General features: G+C 47.3%; 1 protein-coding gene across 1 annotated transcript in view; it reads left to right on the top strand.

Moving 5' to 3' along the window:
* Positions 1 to 13,132, top strand: part of AKAP13 (A-kinase anchoring protein 13) — a 62,838-nt gene extending 49,706 nt beyond the window's left edge. Inside the window, exons 16-29 of the mRNA XM_026036306.1 lie at positions 191 to 316; positions 412 to 529; positions 1,045 to 1,293; positions 3,136 to 3,212; positions 4,457 to 4,638; positions 4,721 to 4,803; positions 5,107 to 5,286; positions 6,050 to 6,202; positions 7,504 to 7,574; positions 8,009 to 8,053; positions 9,290 to 9,340; positions 9,663 to 10,112; positions 11,717 to 12,029; positions 12,467 to 13,132. Of these exons, the coding sequence (XP_025892091.1) occupies positions 191 to 316; positions 412 to 529; positions 1,045 to 1,293; positions 3,136 to 3,212; positions 4,457 to 4,638; positions 4,721 to 4,803; positions 5,107 to 5,286; positions 6,050 to 6,202; positions 7,504 to 7,574; positions 8,009 to 8,053; positions 9,290 to 9,340; positions 9,663 to 10,112; positions 11,717 to 12,029; positions 12,467 to 12,516 (2,148 nt within the window). The 3' untranslated portion in view covers positions 12,517 to 13,132. The remainder of the gene's footprint in view (positions 1 to 190; positions 317 to 411; positions 530 to 1,044; positions 1,294 to 3,135; positions 3,213 to 4,456; positions 4,639 to 4,720; positions 4,804 to 5,106; positions 5,287 to 6,049; positions 6,203 to 7,503; positions 7,575 to 8,008; positions 8,054 to 9,289; positions 9,341 to 9,662; positions 10,113 to 11,716; positions 12,030 to 12,466) is intronic.
* Positions 13,133 to 19,385: the final 6,253 nt, after the last annotated feature.

Below are 19,385 nucleotides of genomic sequence, written 5' to 3'. Positions count from 1 at the left end.
TGACATTGTGTTAAGTCACTGTGAGTACCGTGAAATCCCAAACTCAGCTCTATAAATTCTAGAGATGAATAGCTTAGTTTAGCATGTTTGGAACTAATCTGGTCTTATAAGGTTCTTTTTGAGAGGCCRGCAGGCAGTGTTGGGATCCTGTGCTGAGAACTCAATAATCTCTGTGCCTTGTGTCTTGCAGTTCTCCGCTGAGAATGCCGAGCGAATGAAGAAAACATACGGCAAGTTCTGCGGGCATCACAATGAGGCTGTGAATTACTTCAAGGATCTGTACTCAAAGGATAAGCGGTTTCAGGCATTTGTCAAGGTAGGACCTGATAGAAGATGATGCAAAAATTACATCCTGTCTATACTCTGAGCATTTCCCACACTGGAACTGAAATATTCCTCTTTGATTCTCAGAAAAGAATGAGCAGTTCGGTGGTGAGACGCCTTGGGATTCCTGAATGCATCTTGTTGGTGACACAGAGAATCACCAAGTATCCGGTCTTGTTACAAAGGATACTGCAATACACCAAAGGTAGGACCAGTTCCTCTTTCCTAAGCACGTATTTGTTTATATGGTGTAAGTTTCCTGATCCTTTTCAACTGAAGCAGATTTTCTTAGAATTGTCATTACTGTGTACTATAATCAAATAACTGGGTTTATGTCTCCTTAAAGGATTAGCTTTTTGGCTTCCTTGATTTAGCTGACATAAATCTGTCTTTAAATAATTATGGAGCAATAGCCTTAGACTTGGAAATCTCTCAACTTGTGTTTTTTTGGGGTAACAGCTGAAATATGTTATTTATGCATTTCGTATATACTGGCTGTATGCAGAGTATATTGGAGTAGTCCCCAACCACAACTATATATCTGAAAGGGCTGTGAGAATCTCTTTAAGAAGCAAAAATGTAAATCTGTCTCTCGAAAGTATTAAGAAGTTGTAATACAGGAGTWTGGGATGGAGGAAAGGAAGGACGGGAGTAGAAGTGGCAAGTTAGAATCCACACAAGGACAAAATGAAATGGAGATGTTTCTGTTTCTGTTCAAAGAAAATGAAGTGGAACATCAAGACTTGACTCAGTCATTAAACCTGGTTAAGGATGTGATTGCTGCGGTCGATAGCAAAGTCAGCAATTACGAGAAGAAAATGCGCCTTGATGAGATTTACACCCGGACAGATAGCAAGTCCATCATGAGGATGAAGAGTGGCCAGATGTTTGCAAAAGAGGATTTGCGGCATCGAAAGCTCATCCGAGATGGGCCTGTTTCACTGAAAAATGCAGCTGGACGATTGAAAGGTGAGAATATCTTGCCTTGCGCTTAYGGGGATAGGATTCCTCCTTAGACTTGTCATCTCCAGCAGTTATTTATTCTTCTGCTTTGAGAGATTTTGATGGTAGCCTTCCACCTACCTTATACCCAATTCCCACCCTGGCATTGGGCTGTTTTAGAAATGATAGCTGTTTCTCCACACTGTAACTGGATGCTTGGTGAAGGCTCACAGGGCAGTGGGATCTTAGTGTGTGATTCAAGGAGAACATAATGGATCACCAGTAGATGCTTTGGGCCGTGAGATCATGATGAGGCCACAGTTGCTCAGAGCGTCGAGTCCTGACTCCGCGCCTAAACGCGCATGTGCGGTGGCTCTGGGAAGCACATGCTGAGGCTGAACCCAAACCTCAAGTTCCYGGTGTCTCTGCCCACAAGCAGCTCTGCGTTTCCTTTGCTCTAAAGGTCTTCTGCAGTGCGACATCCCCTCTGCCAGCAGCTACTGCAGAGCAGGGGCCTGRACGTTTCCTACTCTCAGACTTCTTGAGCCGCTTAGGCAAGCTGTCACTGTGCCCAAAGGGGAAGTGAGGAGGATGGGAAGCCCTGTAGCTTCCTCAGACTTGCTGTTGTGTGTATTATTAGCTACTGGATTTCTTAAAATGCTTTTTGTTTGTTATATAATGTAAATAATTGTTTTTCTGAATTGCTCTGCTTTACTGAGCAAAGCATGCCACTGTTGTTCATTATTGAATTAAGCACTGAATCTCCCAAGGAGACCTTAAGCTAGGATCATGGTAATGCTAAGGGCAGGTAATGCTCTGTTTCAGACTTGTCAGAAAGTTTAGGTTTCTTTCCTCTTACTCCTGGCATCGGTTGTTTAAACCATCGTACTTGGGGCTGCATGGAGTCTGGTAGCTGGTGTTATGCAGTGCAATGAGTTCGTTTTGCACCTTTGATAAAAGTTAGAGGGTTCTTTTATCCAARATGCTTTATGTCCTGCCAGAAGAGAATGGAAGGAATTGCCCATGAGGTGATTATTTTGTTCTGTTTGCTTCATCTCTGTCACAAGATTTCCCAAGTCTATTCCAAAACCCTCTTTGTACTGCAGGATGAAGGTGGGGCCCTACACTTACTAGTTACTGTACAACCTTATGACGATGTAGCATGAGAAGACTTGGAAAGCTGCATGTGTACTTTGGGAAAAGTGTGTCTGCTGATTTAAAATTTTCTGTTCAGTCCATGTTGTACTTTCTTTTCCTGTGAAGGAAAGCCAGGTCGTGTATCTCATGCAGAACCCTTTAACTCCCCTAGGATTTAGCAGGAGCTGTATTTGTCTGAAAGCAGAATTAGTGGTGGTTCCTTAAGTCAGTATTTCCTGGGAAAGAAATTACAGCTGACGAATACTGCTATTGCATGGTAATTTGTACTCCGCAAACCACTCATCAAGAGAACCATAAAACCCAAGACTTCCTGTGTAAATCGTTTGCTCGGGGACCAAAATAATAGTTGCTTGAGAAGACGATGGTTACATTTGGTGTCCTTAGCTTTTGCTTTTCTGTTAGATAGCTTGTGCCTGGAGAGGAACATTGCAGCTTAGACAGACGTAGGAGTCCTGCAGGTTTCTCAAGTGCAGTTCTCCATAGCACAGAGATATTGCCTCAGAGCTGATCTGACACGGGGTTTCCACAAGCTGGTCCTATTGCTGCTGCAGGAGCTACTGCTTCTGCCAGCCAGCAGACTAAGCAGCATGGAAGACTGGTCCCATTTGTGGGATTTGCAAAAACAGCCTTAATGTTCCCCAACAGCCAGGACATTGGCGTTACAAAAAGATTAAGCTGGTTATTCTACCTGCTCTTCTTTTCCTTTTGCAGAAGTCCAGGCTGTTCTCCTCTCTGATATGCTCGTGTTCCTTCAGGAGAAGGACCAGAAGTATGTCTTTGCCTCACTGGTAAGGCTTCAACAGATTCTTCTCCTTCCTTTTCTATTGGAGAGATCCTTGATATGTGTCCTGCAGTGAAGCCAACTATTTCCTGCTGAACAACTTAGTTTTCTCAGCATTTAGGTTGATGTTACATATAACATTTGTGTTTCCTGAGCAGGCTCCACTCTTGTCTATTGGAAAACATGTCTTCGTTCCCCACCTCCCCTCAGTCATTTCTGCCCTGCCTTGGCACAGCGGATAATTGGTCTTGAAAATATGCCCATCACTTGATGCACTTACTCCTTTTCAGTTTGTGCAAACTGAAGCAGTGTTGGGGGTGAGGTAATGGGATAATGTGGACATCATAAAAACAAATCATAGCAGAAGAAACTGCCMTAATACCTTGTGAAGTGCTAAGGGGGAAAAAGAAAAGGCTGCTACTGCAGTAAATTGATCAAACAGCTTGCAAATTCACGTCAGTGGAATATATTTGTAATGCACGAAAGCAAAAGCATTGGCTTTGAAGCCAGGCCTGGACGTAGGACCCACTGGGGACAATCCAGTACCTAATTGGGCCCGTTGGGGTTGTACCTTGCAGAATGGTTTAGCCATTTGGTTCTTTGTGTTCTTTACACCCTTTGAACAACATTTTTAAAGCAGCTGTGAGTTATTCCAGCTTCCTCAATGAACTGCACAACACGTGCTCTTCACAGGGGAAGCTTTCAGCTAAGCAGGTTGATGCAAGGGCCRTAGCACAGTGTGGATAGTCTTCCCTCAAAATCCTGTCCATCATGCTAGTCACTCACAGGTTCTGAGCACAGCAGAGCTTTTGTGGGATTTGAAAATAAGATATCATTCCCTCCTAGGGAGCATTGGCCGAGATAATGTATGTGAAGCACACATTAGCAAGCCTCACTAAGTACCAGGAGTTGTGATATTAAAGATAGAGTACAGGGTGTGTGCAGGAGGAGATGAGATAAAAGGTCTGCTGGAGACAGAGCAAAACACAGCAGAGTGTGCAAAACCACACAGCTGATTTTAAAATAGTTGTTGGGAGGAAAGACGGTGAAGTGATGTTTTCTACAGCACTGATAAAAGAAGACAACCTGTCTAGCCTTAAAATTTTAAATGTTTAATTAACCAGTAGCTTCAAAAAATGCTTACAATCTGAAAGAGGTAAATGCATTGGTATTTGGACCTTTTGATTGTTAGTAAACTATCTAAAAACTCTGGTACTTCTTTGCCCTCCTCACCCATCTTTCCATCTGAAGGACCAGAAATCCACTGTGATCTCCCTGAAGAAGCTGATTGTACGAGAAGTGGCTCATGAAGAGAAGGGTTTGTTCCTGATCAGCGTGGGTACCAAAGATCCCGAGATGGTGGAAGTCCATGCCAGCTCCAAAGAAGAGCGTAGCAGCTGGATACAGATCATTCAAGATACAATTGACACCATGTAAGATACCAAGCTGTTCTTGTGGGACAGCTGTTGCATGTGATCATATTATGGTAGTAACTGAGATGTCTCTCTCGTCCAGGGATAAGGATGAAGATGAAGGAGTCCCTAGTGAATCTGAGTTGGAAAAGAGAGTGTCAGACACAAAAGTGAGAGAATTGAAAGGTAAACACCATTAAGGGACAGAACAGATCTGGGGATTGTTTTGAGGATTTGGGAAAATTGTGCCTCCAGCAAATAACTGCAGTCCTTGTTTGCCCTCGTCTGTGTTCGCACCTTTTTTTTCCCCGAGTTTACTGCGTGCTCTTGCTTCATGCTGTTTTTCAGAGCTGTTCCACTAGATGGGGCCAGTAACCCAAGAATTATTTTGTAGCTGTGCCAAAGCTTTTACTTTCTGTCTTCATCTTTTTTTCTTTCTTTTCTTTCTTTTTTTTTTTTTTCCTCCTGTTCACCCTCTCACTGCCACAGAACAACTTCACCAGAAGGACAAGCAGATCCTCATCTTGCTGGAGGAAAAGGAGAAGATCTTCAGGGACATGGCAGACTGCTCTGTGCAGGAGGACCTGCCAGGCTCCAGAGTGCTCTTCAGAGCAAACACGGAGGAGGCACCGAAAGGAGAGGCCATTATGAAAAGTGCAATAAATGAAGGTGGGCAAGGCAGGGACACACGTTTGTTGCACTGACCCWCACGTCCATCTCGTGGTGAATCTGTCAGGTCTCAAGCATATTTTTTTACGAGGAGTCATCTCCTCCTCCCGAATGAGCAACAACCCAGAGCACAGCTAGACAGTGCTGCTCACACTTGTGAGTATTGTGGCTAACAAGACAGGTAACGAGGATCAGGAAAAGAGGCAGGTGCTGATGGCTGTTAGATGGAGGCCAGAAAAGAGGTCCTAACAGAGGGAACATCCATGCACTGAATGGAAGCTGAGGGCAAGGGCAACCCAGAATTTTATCCTTGTCTGAAGTATGGGCCTCTCTGTCCTTTGCTCTGCTCCACTCTCAGCAGGGTAGCACAGTGTGAGAGGTGGGCTCTGATTCTGAAGGCATTCCTGGTGTTGCAAGGGACGAGCAAGTCTGCTGGCAAATGAAAACTTGGGCAACTTTCCAGTGTGATTTCTGGAGAGAGCAGAAATTGTTCAGTGCTGTAGTCAGAGCACACCAGGGTTGCCTGGAGAAAGGGAGGGAGGGGTAAACCACTGCACAACTCCTGGTCTTGGAATTTAAGCCCAAACAGACTGAGTTTTTACAAGAGGAAACATGCACTGTTGCTGTCCTTGTCACAGAACTAGTAATTTATCGTTCTGAAAACGTGTGTGAATTTCTGGCCTGAGCTCAGTTGGAAGGAAAATGGCTCAGGAAGCCTGAGATGATCTTCAAGAGTGATATTGTTGCTTTTTATCATTACCAGTTGAACTGCTGCAAGGCCTGGTGAGCAGGAGCCTTGGCTGTGTCCTTGGGCAGCAGGTCATGGAACAAGAAGGAGGCGTTGGCCCCATCTCTCTCCCTAGACGGGCAGAAACTTTTGGAGGATTTGACAGTCATCAGATGAACGCCTCCAAGGGTGAGTAATTAAACRTGTGCATATTGGCTTGTGTTAATAATGCATAATGTCATGATGGCCTCTCCCTTCAGAAGGGCTCCAGCAGCTGCTGAATTCTGATTTCCCAGCTGCTCTCCTGTGATGGTAGGCAGATCAAATAGCAGATGAGTGTATGTACAGGGGAGAGATTATGATTATTGAAAACTCTATTGAAAAAGCTATGAGAGGGTTAAGCACCTGCAATGCTGACTCTGCTCTCTCTTGGTGCTCAGAATCATCCCTCCTTCTTTACACATATATATGGGGTTCTCCCTCCAACTCTCTTTTCCAGTTACCTCCCAGCAGTCAGATGTTTAGCTGKCTGCTTCCCAGTGCTCTCTTTCTTTGCTACGCTCATCAGAAACACCCTTGTCCCCAAATTCTTAGCTCTTTCCTTCACTTATGCTCCCAGTACTGTCAGTTGTGCTGGGCTAGTGTCTGTCTCAGCTTTGGGATCGTTGGGCCCATCTGACCTCCTGTCTTGAAGGAGCAGCATTAGCTCCAGACAGTCAGGCATGAGAAATATGTAGAGATTTCCACAGCCCTTGGAAAGCCACAACACTCCCAACGGGCTTTGTCATGGTAATGACAAATATATWCACACTGAGAGCTGGAGGGCCTGTCTGGGGCCCAGCCTCTCTCTTGCAGTGATAAGTGGGGGACAGCCTCGGGCTGTTGGTGGCTTAGCACACACCCTATGCTGTAGAAATAGCCTCTTTTGAATTAGGCTGTAATTCAGTAGTAAAAGAGTCTTGGGAGACTTCAGAAGTCAGTGTCTTTCCAAAGGGACACATTTCCAATGACTGAGGCCATGGAGAAGTTGTTAGGAAGAAGCTGCATGGCAGTATCTGACACAGTATCTGAAGCAGCTGTAAACTACATTTAGACAGAGAGTACTGAAACTTTACCTGCAAGAATATACCCTGATATGATGCTGTTTTTGCTCTCCATCTGCTCTTCATTAGTCTCATGTCCTCCCAACTTGTGCTCTTCTGGAGTATAAGCTGGTTTGGGAGATAGAGCTAATAAGAGTGTGCTGAAATACATGAGGACGTTGTTTGAAACCAAAGTCAATCCTAATCTGAATTCACATCTGCCTTTTCTTGTGGTAGTGACGTGCTCTGTATTACAGAGAGCACATGCACTTATTTCAAGTGTCGAGAGATCTGTGGACCTTTTGTAAAACATCTCCGTTTCCTGTATTAAATTTCTCAGACAATAGCAAGTTCATCTATGGTTTAAAATGTGAAATAATCAATGCTAATCCTAGTTCCTTCCTTTAGGTGGAGATAAGGAGGAAGGTGATGATGCTCAGGACCTTCGGAGAACAGAATCGGACAGCATTTTAAAGAAGGTATTTCTTTACAATTAGATGTACCACAGCAAGTTAAAAATGAAATAAAACTGTAAGTGTGTAGTTAAAACCACTTTGTTGCAGCTAAAATCCTCCCTTGAAAATCATGTCAAAAGAATAATATTCCTTTGTGGCACAGGTTATCTGCCATCTGGCTGCAGATCAACTAAAACATGTGTTTAATTATGCATCATTATTGAAATGTCAAGGTCAAATATAACCTTGCATCCGTTCTTGCTGTGGATCAATTCATCATATCAGTACAAAACAATCCCAAATTAACATTTGATTTTATATGTTTTTTTGCTTGCTTAAAAAGCATATATGAATTCTCCCAGAATGGCAAATGGGAAGATCTGTCATTAGTGCTTCAAAACAGATTTGTTGTGATGTCTTTTTTGTATTCATATTAAAACTATGTGATCTTTTCATAGGGTGGAAATGCTAATCTTATGTTCATGTTGAAAAGGAATAATGAGGTAAGAACAGACTCTGTTGCCTTAGTGTTTCTTTCATTTAAGTGCCAATTGAATTTGCCTCAATAGGTGATAACATAGGAGAAAATTTATTTCATATGCCGAAGTGCATGCAGACTTTTAAATACATTAAACTGGGTCCACGGTGTCACTTACTTATTTAACCTTGGATGGTCAGACAGGGGATTCACCCACTGTCATCTGCTTGCCAGCAGGGTGATGTGTGCTCATTAGGGGCATCAAGGGTTAATTACTGCTAGGATGTGCAGGACTGTATTTATTCTACATCTGCAGATAGAAGGAGTTTAATTATATGTTGCAGGTGCAGTGAATTGGGGCAATTAGATTTCTATTCTCTCATTGATACGCATTCATAACTCCCAATTAGCATTAATGACAGAATGAGAAGCCATTCTCTTAATACTAGCTATCAAGCAACTCTTGCACATACTGCTGGTTTTGTTGGTTGATTTGGGATAGGCTTTTGTTTTGGTCTAAAAAGTAATTGTAGGGTAGGCAGGATTCAGAAAATTTGTAGCTGAGCTAAAAATATGCTTAGGGATGGAGCATCACCCCAGCGTAGTCTGCTTTGGCACTGCATCAATGCACGATGTGTTCGTGTTCACCTGTGTTTTCAGATGCTCTGTGACGACACCTGCCAAATTTGTGTGTGTCAGATTTGTTTTGCTGCCACAGCTCTCATGTCTAATGACAGCGGGCATTATACGGATGCTGTGATGYGGAAGGGAGCAGACAGTACAGGTTCATTTTAAGGCTTCTGCACTTTTACCCCTTTGTTTCCCTGGAAACTTGGAATGAACCCTTAGTTTTCATCCCAGTTGCTCTGTTTATTCGTGAGCAAGTTGATGCTGCAGGAAAGAGTTTGAGGAGACCCCCCGTGAGTTCCCGTGAGGTCTCAGCTGCTGCACACAGGAGCTGCAGACAGCTTGATAAGGGACAGCTTGTTGCACTGAGTGCTAACAAAGGGGGGGAAATAGTGCTARTCATCTCTGAGGAGTGTCTGAGGGGAGTGCTGTGACCAGCTTGTGTGGCCGGGCATGATGCAGTTGTTGCAGGTGACGAGTGAGAAAGCATGGAGTAGGGATGGAGGGATGGCCACGGCCTCAACGCTCTGGCTCATAAGCCTTACCCRTGGGGTCCTGGTGGGAAAGGAGAGTGCTTTACTGGTGTGCTGGCACCCAAGGGAGGTCTAATAGCAACGCTTTTGTTTCCTTGCAGCAGGTTCTCCAAAGCATCACCAACCTCCATAAGCTGCTCAGTGCTTTGCAGGTAGGCCCCCCATCTGTTTGCTGCGTGTCGCTTGCCCGAGCTGCACGGCGGCTCGCACAGCGCCCATCGCTCCTGCCTGTCCTCACAGGCAGCCTGCTGCTGCTGCACAGCCGTGTCCACCCTGCACAGCAGTGCCCACCAGCTGACAGAGCTAGTCCGGATTTGGGGAGCTGGTGTGGGAGGCTGTGAGAACTAGTCCGTGCCAGGGAACCTGCCGTGACTGAGTCCCCTAAGGGATTACGCACTGTGTCCCCGAGAGCTGCTCGGGCCTGGAGCTGCTTTCTGCAGAGAGGGCTCCAGCGATTTCCCTCTCCCTCCGCAGGCTGTGGTGCTGCAGCAGGACACCTTCATYGAGGACCAGAAGCTGGCGCTGAGCGAGCGAGCGCTGACCCGAAGCCTCTCCCGGCCCAACTCCTTGATCGAGCAGGAGAAGCAGCGCAACCTGGAGAAGCAGCGCCAGGAGCTGGCCAACCTGCAGAAGCAGCAGGCGCAGCACCAGGAGGAGAAGCGGAGGAGGGAGAAGGAGTGGGAAGCTCGGGAGAAGGAGCTGACAGAGCAGGAGGCCCACCTGGCCCAGCGAGAGAAGCAGGTCCAGAGAGGGAGTCAGGATCTCGAACGGGAGCGGGAGGAGCTGCAGGTGAAGAAAGCTTCCTACCAGCTCGACTTGGAGCGGCTCCGTACGGCACAGAAACAGCTGGAGAGGGAAAAGGAGCAGCTCAAGAGAGACATGGAGCGATTACCTCAAACGCAGTTGGAGCCTGACCACAACCAGGTGAGTGCTGCCAAGCGCCACGGTGCCGGGGAGGCTCTGCCCAGAGCTCTGCACTGCTCTCACCGTGCTCGTCGGCTGCCAGGCTGCCCACGGTGGGGCAGGGACAGATGGGATTCGGATCTGGATCCAGAAACACAGGGTGTGCATTTTAAAACTGTCTGGTTTTTTTTTTTTGATGGATGTGTTTTTGCACGTGATAAGCAGGGCTGCATTTTGGCACAGTAAGAGTGGCCACCGCAGCAGGCCCGTGACCGATGTGCATCCAGGCTCCCAGCGACACGCGCCTGGTCTCTGCAGGAGCCCTTGCCTGAGGTCCTCTGTGCTCTGCCCACTTGCTCTGCCATTGCTGGGCAAATGGCAGAGTGCAGAAGCACGCTGGAAAACCCAGGGAGGTGTGAACTGCACTGCAGGATGGCCCTCACTGCAAGGCTTCAGCTCTGTGGTGCAAGTGAGAATTTATTCTCAGAAGTGGTGCAGGCAGCGCTGGTTACTTGCACCCTCCTGCTGTCACAGAAACCACTTGCAAGTTCCTACAAATAAAGGACTGATAACTGCAGAGGAGGACCTTGGTGTTTGCAGTCCRTGCTTATGGCAACCTCCAAAAGTGTTCTCGGTATCTAGCAGAGATGGACATTGCCCCTGTCCTAAAGAGTCTGGACATCTGCCACCTCGACATAGCTTAGCAAGCAAAGGTCACTTGCTCTGATGCAAGAAGCTTCTGGTATCTGGCTTCCCAGGCCAGAAAGAAAAGCCTGTGCACAGATCTAGTTCTGTGCTGTGCTAGTACATTGTTAGCAAGTTGGGGGTTATTTTCTATTAGTGCAGCAGCTTGGCTGAGGAGAACATGCCTCAGTCTGCAAAACCTGAGCAGAGATGGAACCTCAAGTCTGTTGCTGATCATTTGTTTGTTTATAACTCACTAATTCTTGATGTAATTTGCTTTGAGCTGTAGCAGAATTAGTTTATAAATGGTGGACTGTGGAACAGAAAAGATTTGGGGCGCCAGAACAGACTTACCGTGCAGCTCAGCAGCGAACTCTGAGTAGCGAATAAGAAGGGTCCCTGCTGCTACCAGCCCYCGTTACTGTCCAAGCCCAGAACTGTCCTGGTGTAAAACAGAGCTGCTTCAGCATCACACGTGTACCTGCATGTTAGGGGCACGGATGCTATGGGAAGGCTGTGAGGTAAAATAGCCTGGTAGATCAAGCAAAGGAAGCAGATACTTTACTGATGCTTCAGAGCTCTTAATAGTGGGTTTGGTGRGGCTCTATTGAGCTCGTGTTTTGATCTTCCCTTTGAATACATAAAGGCTCAATTACATCCTGAGACAAACATTAGGAAAAAAAAAACAGGAAAATGTTTCACTTTCATGTTTTGCTTGGGAAGGCTGCCCTTRAGAGAAGCCTCCCCGATGAGCGCCAGCATCGTCGTTGCTTTGCCTGGGTAGGAGACTGTTTTTAAGCTGGTGAATGGGGCTAGGTGTTGTTAATAGCACCTCCAGGAAGATGTTTGCCTATTTGCAAACATCTGTTTTTTGCAGCAAATAGGATGTTTCCTCTTTGCCCATTTCATGCCCCGATAAAACACCTCTTTTTCTTTCACAGGTTTCCACTCTACATGACAAGCTTGCAAGAATCCCCTCCCTGCCCAGCACCGAGGATTCCTCCAAGCAGAAGAGCCCTCCCCTTCCCAAACAGGGGCACTTTGATGCAGAACTGTCTGTGTCTCCTAAAAGGAATAGTCTTTCAAGGACACACAAAGAGAAAAGCACTTTCCATTTGCTTAGCACAACAAACCAGACTAACAAGGCGGCTGAAGGACAGCCCCAGATGCCCACCCGCCTCTTCAGTTTAGCCAAACCAAAGGAGAAAAAAGAAAAGAAGAAAAAGGGCAAAGGACATCGCTCCCAACCATCTGGTGAGTGTCAGGGCTGATCATAGATGGTTTGCAGGACCCCTGAGCTCGCTTTTGCCTCCGCTCAGCGAGTTTGAGGAGGCCATGAAGTCTAGCTTTGAGTGGGGATGGTAACTTTGAGGGATGGAGAAGAGTCACTTTGGAAAAGAGGTAACTTTGAGGGATGAGCTGTGGTGAGTGGAGTTCCCAGCTTAAAGCCAGCTTCTCTGTGTCATCCTGTGCGAAGGAAGCAGAGGGTTATCTGAGGGGCTGTGTCTCTCCTTTGGGCTGTGACAGGAGCCAGTTTTGCAAGGGGAAAATTCCCCGCTTCAGTACATCTGCTCCCAGAGCTCTAGGTGGGGTGCTCCTGCTTGTGYCCTACAGCACGGCTGGGCTTTTCCGGAGTGCACGATCCGTCCTCGCTCTTCCCATAGTGATTCCCGCCCCGTTTCCCTCGGCAGACTCCCAGTCGTCAGAAGCACCACCGGAGGGCGAGGAGATCTTCTGCTGAGCGCCCCACGGGTCTCCAGGACTGCATCTCACCTGCACCACGCTGCGGCCGGACCGCACGGCGCCTCCTCTGCACGTCGATCCTGCTCAGCTTTGGTACAGAGGACATCTCCCCGCGCCCTTCTGGTGCCTACAGCCGACAAGCCACCGGGGGGGGGTTAAATAAAACGTGTTGTAAAGGTCTGTACGTGGTGGGAAAAGGCCTCTCTCCTTTGGTTTCTGCATGAATTCTGTCTGTGGAGGCTGACGGCGCCGCAGAGAGCAGCGCCTTTCTGTGCAAACCTTGACTGAACACAGCTGGGATCAGAGAACGTAGCCTTAAGGGGTCTGTGCCTTCAAATTCCCCTTTTCTGGGGGAACGTAACCAAAAACAAGCCTTTAGCAAAAGATTAGGACTCTACAAATGGTGCGTACACACTGGCATATATAGATATACTGTATATATACATATATGTATCTATGTATCCCCTGGGATCTGCCTACAGTCTGTACAGCCAAGCTTAGCTCGGCCAGTGGGGATAGATGATACCTGATGACTTTCAGGGAGCGCATAGATATTAAATATCTTGCCCTTGCTACTCAGATTGTAACTCCACTGACTCGCACACCCCTTTTGTGCTCGTGGGATGTGGCATGTTTCAATTCAGAAAGGTACCTTACACCAGGAAGCAGTAACAAAAAAAAAAAAAAATCAGGAAACATATAGGATTTGGGAAAAAAAATTCAAAAGAATTCAGTGGGGCAGAAGCAGCAAATGTTAAGCCATTTCCACAATCAAGCAGAATGGCTTTGGGTGTGTTTAAAATGATGCAGAGAAGTTTGCTAAGCTCAGGAGGCAGCCCTGGGGAGCCAGGCGGTGTTCAGGTGGGAGCAGCTCCAAGTGGCCTTTTTTATGCAATTCCTTCCCATTACTCTCTAAGACTTTTTTTTTCTTCTTTTTTTTTCCAAAATTTATTTCTGCATCTCTTCATCTCTGCATTTGACATCTCTTCATACAAACCTGATGACTTATTAGAGAAAGGGCCAAAAATATGCTTTGAGAGGTCTCTGTTCTGTTATCACTATTTTTTCTTCCCATGCTTTGTATGTTAAGACTGGGCTTATATCCCTTTGGATTTTGGTCTCATCTCTAGCTGTTTTTCTAACCCCGAATGCCCGGGAGCAATTTCCAAGCACTCCACTAAAGACATCCTAGGTCTAGACAGCTGCTAGTCCYATACAGAATGTTCAAGGTTGGAAGGGGCCTCTAGAGATCGTCTAGTCCAAGGTATAGTCCACTGTCCCTATACAGTACTGTGCACTKAGGAACCATTTCTGGGGAGAAAATCCATTCTTGTGGGCAAAGCACCGTGTGGCAGCTCCAAAGGCCACCMCGCTGGGTCCGTGTCCACTGCTGCATGGTCTCTGGTGGGCAGTGTCCCTGCAAGGAGGCCCTTGGGATGCCCAGAGCAATGTGTTCATACAGCTGCTGAACAGGGGGATGGATGTGCTCAGCAGGGGAACAGCAGAGCAGCAAGCCACAGTTTTTCCAAATTTACTGTTCTTCCAAACTCTCTCAGGAGACTGGAGACTTCCCCCAGCGGATTTGCAGAGGCTTCTGAGACGCTATCAGCTTCACRTAGCACAAGGGTTTGCTCAGTTTGAAGGTGTCACTGCATTCCCTTTCCTCCCAGTTTTTGTTTAAAAAAAGAGAGAAAAAGAAAAAAAAACATTTTTTCTTGTACTATCATTTCAATTTGCCTTTTAGCTGATCACAAACTAGTCCCAGGCAGCAGTTTTCAGAGTTCAGTGCTAAGGAGCAGCAGCAGCAGTGGCAGGGAGATGGGTCCTTGAATTGGTCTTTGGAGCAGCACAGGATCCTGAAGAGCCCACTTGCTTTCCAAGCTCTCTAAACTATTAAGACTCGAAAAAGGAAGAATTCAGAGAGACACGGGATTTGTTTTTATTTTGCTTTTTTTAATATTGTTTGGTGCTTATTCTTAATTGCAAGCAGGGCTTGCAAGAATATTTATCTTTCTGTTTATTTGAAAGAGCTTTTTTTTAAAAAAAACTTAGTTTTATTTTTTTAGTTTCTTAGTTTTATTTTTTTAGTTTTACTTTATTTTGCCTTTGTTTTGAGGATTGGCTTGGGGGATTTTTTTTTCTTCCTTTTTTTTTGTTTTTTTTATACCAAGAGATTGGTAATGCAATGCTCCTGTCTCTCCGGTTCCTACAAAAACAGTGTCTGGGCAGCGCTGCTTAGCAGTCTGCACCAGTCCCAGAGTTAACGGGGTTTCTGCTGAGAGCTTTCTTTAAGGTGGAGCGTTTTGGGGCCCAAACAAAACTGGAAGGAGAGGTGGTGACTTCAGACAGGCCTCCTGCTATGGGCGCATTTCCTTAACTATTTTGTTTAGGTTTTCTCATACCTTAGAGGCAAAGCCAAGCACGGAGCATGTTCCCGTGAGGCGAGGGTCTGATCGGTGCTCCAGGCAGGTCTTCTCCTGAACGTGAAAGGAGCTGAAGGAGGCGTGTGCTGATGCTGTGGTGTTATCTTTTTAATAAGAAAACACTGATATAACAAAGTAACACTGATAGAACRAAATAGCTTCTGCCCTGTTATTTGTCCATCTGCAAAAAGTAACGTACCAAGCTGTAAGTTTTGGTTTCCAAACCAGTGCATGGCTCATTTACTGTTGTATAAACAGAGATTAGTTCCCTGATATTTTGGAAAGTTCCTCTGAGTCTGTAACAGCCTTTGCCAGTGTGAGCTTTTCTTTTCATCCTGCTGTCTTTTCCCCAGTACAGCTTCAAATTGTGAAACTGGGGAATGTCCCGTGGCTCTGAGAAGAGCATCAAAAGGGAGACATGATCCTGAGCAGTGGGACTGAGTTTTTGACAGGCTGAAGTATCTCTTCTGACCCRTGTAAATAAAAAAGAGCATTCAGTGCCTTAAGCAAAAATTGCTTTTGCTAAAAGATCTTCCATGGTTGTCACTGTTTGAATCAAAAATATACCAAGCAGAAATATTGCATATCAAAGCTGGTTTTGCCTTAAATTCTGGTGGGCAGACATCCGCCATCCCTGGGGGATGTACAGTCCTGTATGATTCACTTTGTGTTTGAATGAAGTGCTCTCATTTGAATGAGACTCCCACACTGCTTCCTTCTCCTTTCACCTTTAGGAAGGTACAGGCTTGTTTTTATTTTTCTAGCCCTTTTTTTTCTCTCCAGATTTCTTTGGATACTCTTGGCTTTGGTTCCTGGAGTTGGAGTTCCACTCTGATGCCTGCACATTGCCTAGGGTTGTCTGCTAGAGAACAGCCCCAGTCTCCTGGCACCCGTTTGCAGTTCTGGAAAACATGTTATTCCTTGGAAAACATGATACTCCTCAGCGCAGCCTGAGGCCTGGTCTGGTTGCCACGGCCAGCCCCCTGATCCATTCCGAGTACTGAAATCACCCCTTTCTGCCCTGGGTTCCTGGTGCACAGAACAGGTGGGTTTAAAAATGTCTGTGAAAAGCCCATTTTCAAGGGAGAAGAGGACCACGCACAGGCCCTAAAAGCTTATTGTGCTACTGTTTCATAGAGGGGAAAATCAGACTTTCTTCCCACGGGCTTTTGCTTTGCCCAGTCCTCATGACCACCCACCAGAAAGGGGTCCAGTGAGCAGCACAATGAGGACGTGGTCTCAGATGAAGAAGCAGAGCGACCACTAGTAGCGGAGGGTGTCAGGATACCCCAGGGAGCAGAGAGCAGCAGTCTGAGACACGAAGGAATTGGGCGAGGGCTTGGTCCTGGGCTCTTTCCAATGAAGCGATCATCTCAACGTGTGACTTGCTGTCAGTTTGATGCTATAAAGCACTTTAATTGGAGTTGCTCTCGTCCCTTTGCGCTCTGCTTACGTGGAGGCGATCAGATTTCCAGTTGCTTCCCGCTCTGCATCTCGGCTGAAGGCAGGGATATGCCTTTGGAAAGCTGCCTTTGGTTTGGCTCTGCACGGCCCGGGGGAGAAGGGGAGCAAGGGACAAGCTTTGGACCAGCGTGGGTGTGAGCATGAGGACAGTCCCACCACAGACAGTGGGAGCCACCCCGGCCTCCCCGCGGGGCGCTTGCCCATCGCTTGGTCCCTCCATGTGCTGGGGCATCCTGCCGGGACAGCCCAAGGACGCACTGCCCATAGGGCAGCCCCATAGGCAGCTCCCATAGGGAGCTCCAGCTCCTCCTGCCTTGGGGGAACTCAGAGCAAGGAGACGGGGGATGCAGCCAAGCGCAGTGCAGTGAGACTCTTCCCATGCTCCAAGTTACTGCTGTACAGCTGTTCAGAGACCTCCCAGGCAGGTGGCTTGGTTTTTTTCCCCCCTTCTGGAAGCTTGACCACCACAGAGGAGCACAGGGATGCCCTGAGCTTCAGCAGGTCTGTCCCACGTTTCCCAGGTGTGAGTGTCCACAGAGCCTGGCAGTCTCAGCAGCTTCCTCGCAGCACGAGAACACCATAAAGCTGCTGCACCACCACCCAAACCCAGCCCTTGCAAACGCCACCGCCTCGGAGAGGTTCCTCAGGTGCCAAAGTCGCAGGGAAGCTGCTGGGACACCCGTGGCATGGACTGGGCTGGGCAGGGGGCATGGGAGAAAACCTGAGAGAATCCAACCAAACATTCCTTGAGAACCAGAACCCTGGAAAGTTTTTCTGCCTGCTGGCCAGGTTTGGGAATTTTGCGTAATTTAAGGCACCCTTTGGAATCAGCCTCCCCTCTCGCCCCGCTCGTCAGAAGGGGCAGCGGTCGATGTTCTTGATCCGACAGCACAGCTAAGCATTAAGGATAGGCRAGCTGAACTGGGCTCCTCTCCTGCACCTTGGGCTCGTGGGTCGGGGGAGCGCGACGCCGGCGCCCTGCCCTTCCTTCCCACCCAGCTCTCACCGATGCTTCGCCCAAATGTACTCTGCTTCCATCGCCTGGGGGGTGGGGGGACCAGGAGGACGTTCACCGCTTTGCATACAGCTATGAGCTTCGTATGTATTTAAACTGTCTATAGGTATCGATCGTTGCCACGCTCTTAAGTATTTTGCTATTTTCCTTATCGATATTAAACACTGACTCAGAAAAAAAAAAAAAAAAATCGACGTCCAGTTCAGTTCGCCTATGGTTAACGTTTAGCCTGGTGTTTATTTTGTACTAGGATGGAATGCACTTGAGTAATGCCCCAAACATTGAGGAGGTGTATTGTAATAACTGAATATGCCTCTGCTTTTGGGTTGTTTCTTAGGGAAAAAAAAAAAAGGAAAAAAAAGAGAGAAAGAAATGCTTTGCATTTTCATGTTGAACCCATTAAAAAAAAAAAGTTTAAAAAAATTAAAAATTGAAAAAAGATTTTTTTAAAAAAAGGGTAAAACCTAATTGCTGTATGTTAATTTGTAATTATGTAAAAAGTGAGCAGGTTATTGACTGTAMAATTCTTCAGTTTTTTTTCTGTAACTTGCCAGAAACCATTAGGTTTTGTAACAAGCTTTTATTTATCTTCCTTTTTAGTTATCAACCTCTTGTAAAGTCATTTTTCCTCTAAATAAATCTGATTTTAAGTCTGAAATGTTCTCTCTGATTCATTTCCAGCACTTTGGCTCTGCTGCTGACTCCGCTGCATGAACGAGTAGCTGCAGCCCTACCTGTAGTTGAATGTTCCCCTTCCYTTTTATCCCTGGAGTCCAGCGCACACCTCTCAGGCTGCCTAACTTACTCTCTTAGAGGGTTTACATTTTGCTTAAGGGCATCTGGCCACAGTGATATTTAACTTTTTTTGTTTTTTTCCCCACACATACATGGGGCTTTTCCTCTCCTCACAAGAAGAGGCAGGCTCAAGGCGGTTATCTCGGACGCTCCAGCTCAAAGCTGGGCTTGGACATGGAGGTGAGCGGCGGGCCGGTGCCTGTGGTTCTTCTGGCCGATGKATTCCGCAGCCTGTCCCGTTGTTGGATGCCGGAGCCGAGAGCGAGCGGCCTYGGGCCGCAGGGCTCTGTCAGGCCCCGTTTTGGCGGGGAGCAGCAGTGACACGAGGCCTGGTGGCAGGAGGAGAGCGCCTTGCGTCCCCCACACAGCGGCCGCAGGTCCCCACAGACGCCTTCCAGCCGGCCCTAGGGGCCGTAGGGCCACYGCTCCCATGGGGGGAGAGGGAGCGTTTTGTTCCCAGGGCTTGTAGGCCTCGGTCCGGGCAGAGGAGGGTGCCAGAGGCCGGTGCCAGGGTGCGTGAGCCAGCGCCGCGGGTCAGGGWGCCCACACAGAGGAGCACGGCGCTTGTGTCGCTCCATCCTTATCTTTTATCGGCCGAGCTGCCTGCTCTGCAKCTGCAGCTGCCCTGTGCTCAGTGAGATGGGAACGAGAGGGGCCCCCTGAGGAGGAGCAGCGAAGCCCATGGAAGCCCCGAGGCTGCTGGCAGGGCTTGGGTTATTCCTCAGCAGCCTTGGGCAATGCTGGGTTCTCTTCATGACTCATGAATGTTCTCTTCATGACTCAATTGTTTAGATGATCACCAAGCAGGAGTGACGTGTTTCTGTGCTCAGAGAGGGCCCTTGCACTTAATCAGCCTTACAAAGAGCATGGATAGGTGCGTGACAACTTCTAAAATGGGGTTTAGTGACGCCTTTTCCTGTAGCCTTACCTGCATTTCCCTTTCTGGCCTTGCAGAGTCCCCGTCCTRGAGCTGGCCCTGCAGTAGGATCCACATGGGAGGCAGCAGGTGCACTGGAGCCTCCAACAGGATCTTCATGCTTGGAGTTYTCATTAAGCTAATAGAAGAAAAGGGCAACTCCTAATTAATTAGCATGAGCTGCCTTGCGTTCAAACACAAGGTGACCAGCAAAGGGACGAGTAACTACAGAGGGCACCTGGGCTTTGCTAATT

The sequence above is a fragment of the Nothoprocta perdicaria genome, unplaced genomic scaffold, assembly GCF_003342845.1.
Source record: "Nothoprocta perdicaria isolate Ctin4 unplaced genomic scaffold, notPer1 scaffold_176, whole genome shotgun sequence".
Classification (NCBI taxonomy): Eukaryota; Metazoa; Chordata; class Aves; order Tinamiformes; family Tinamidae; genus Nothoprocta; species Nothoprocta perdicaria.
Note: the sequence above shows the minus strand (reverse complement) of the source record. Positions and strands in the feature narration are given on the sequence as shown.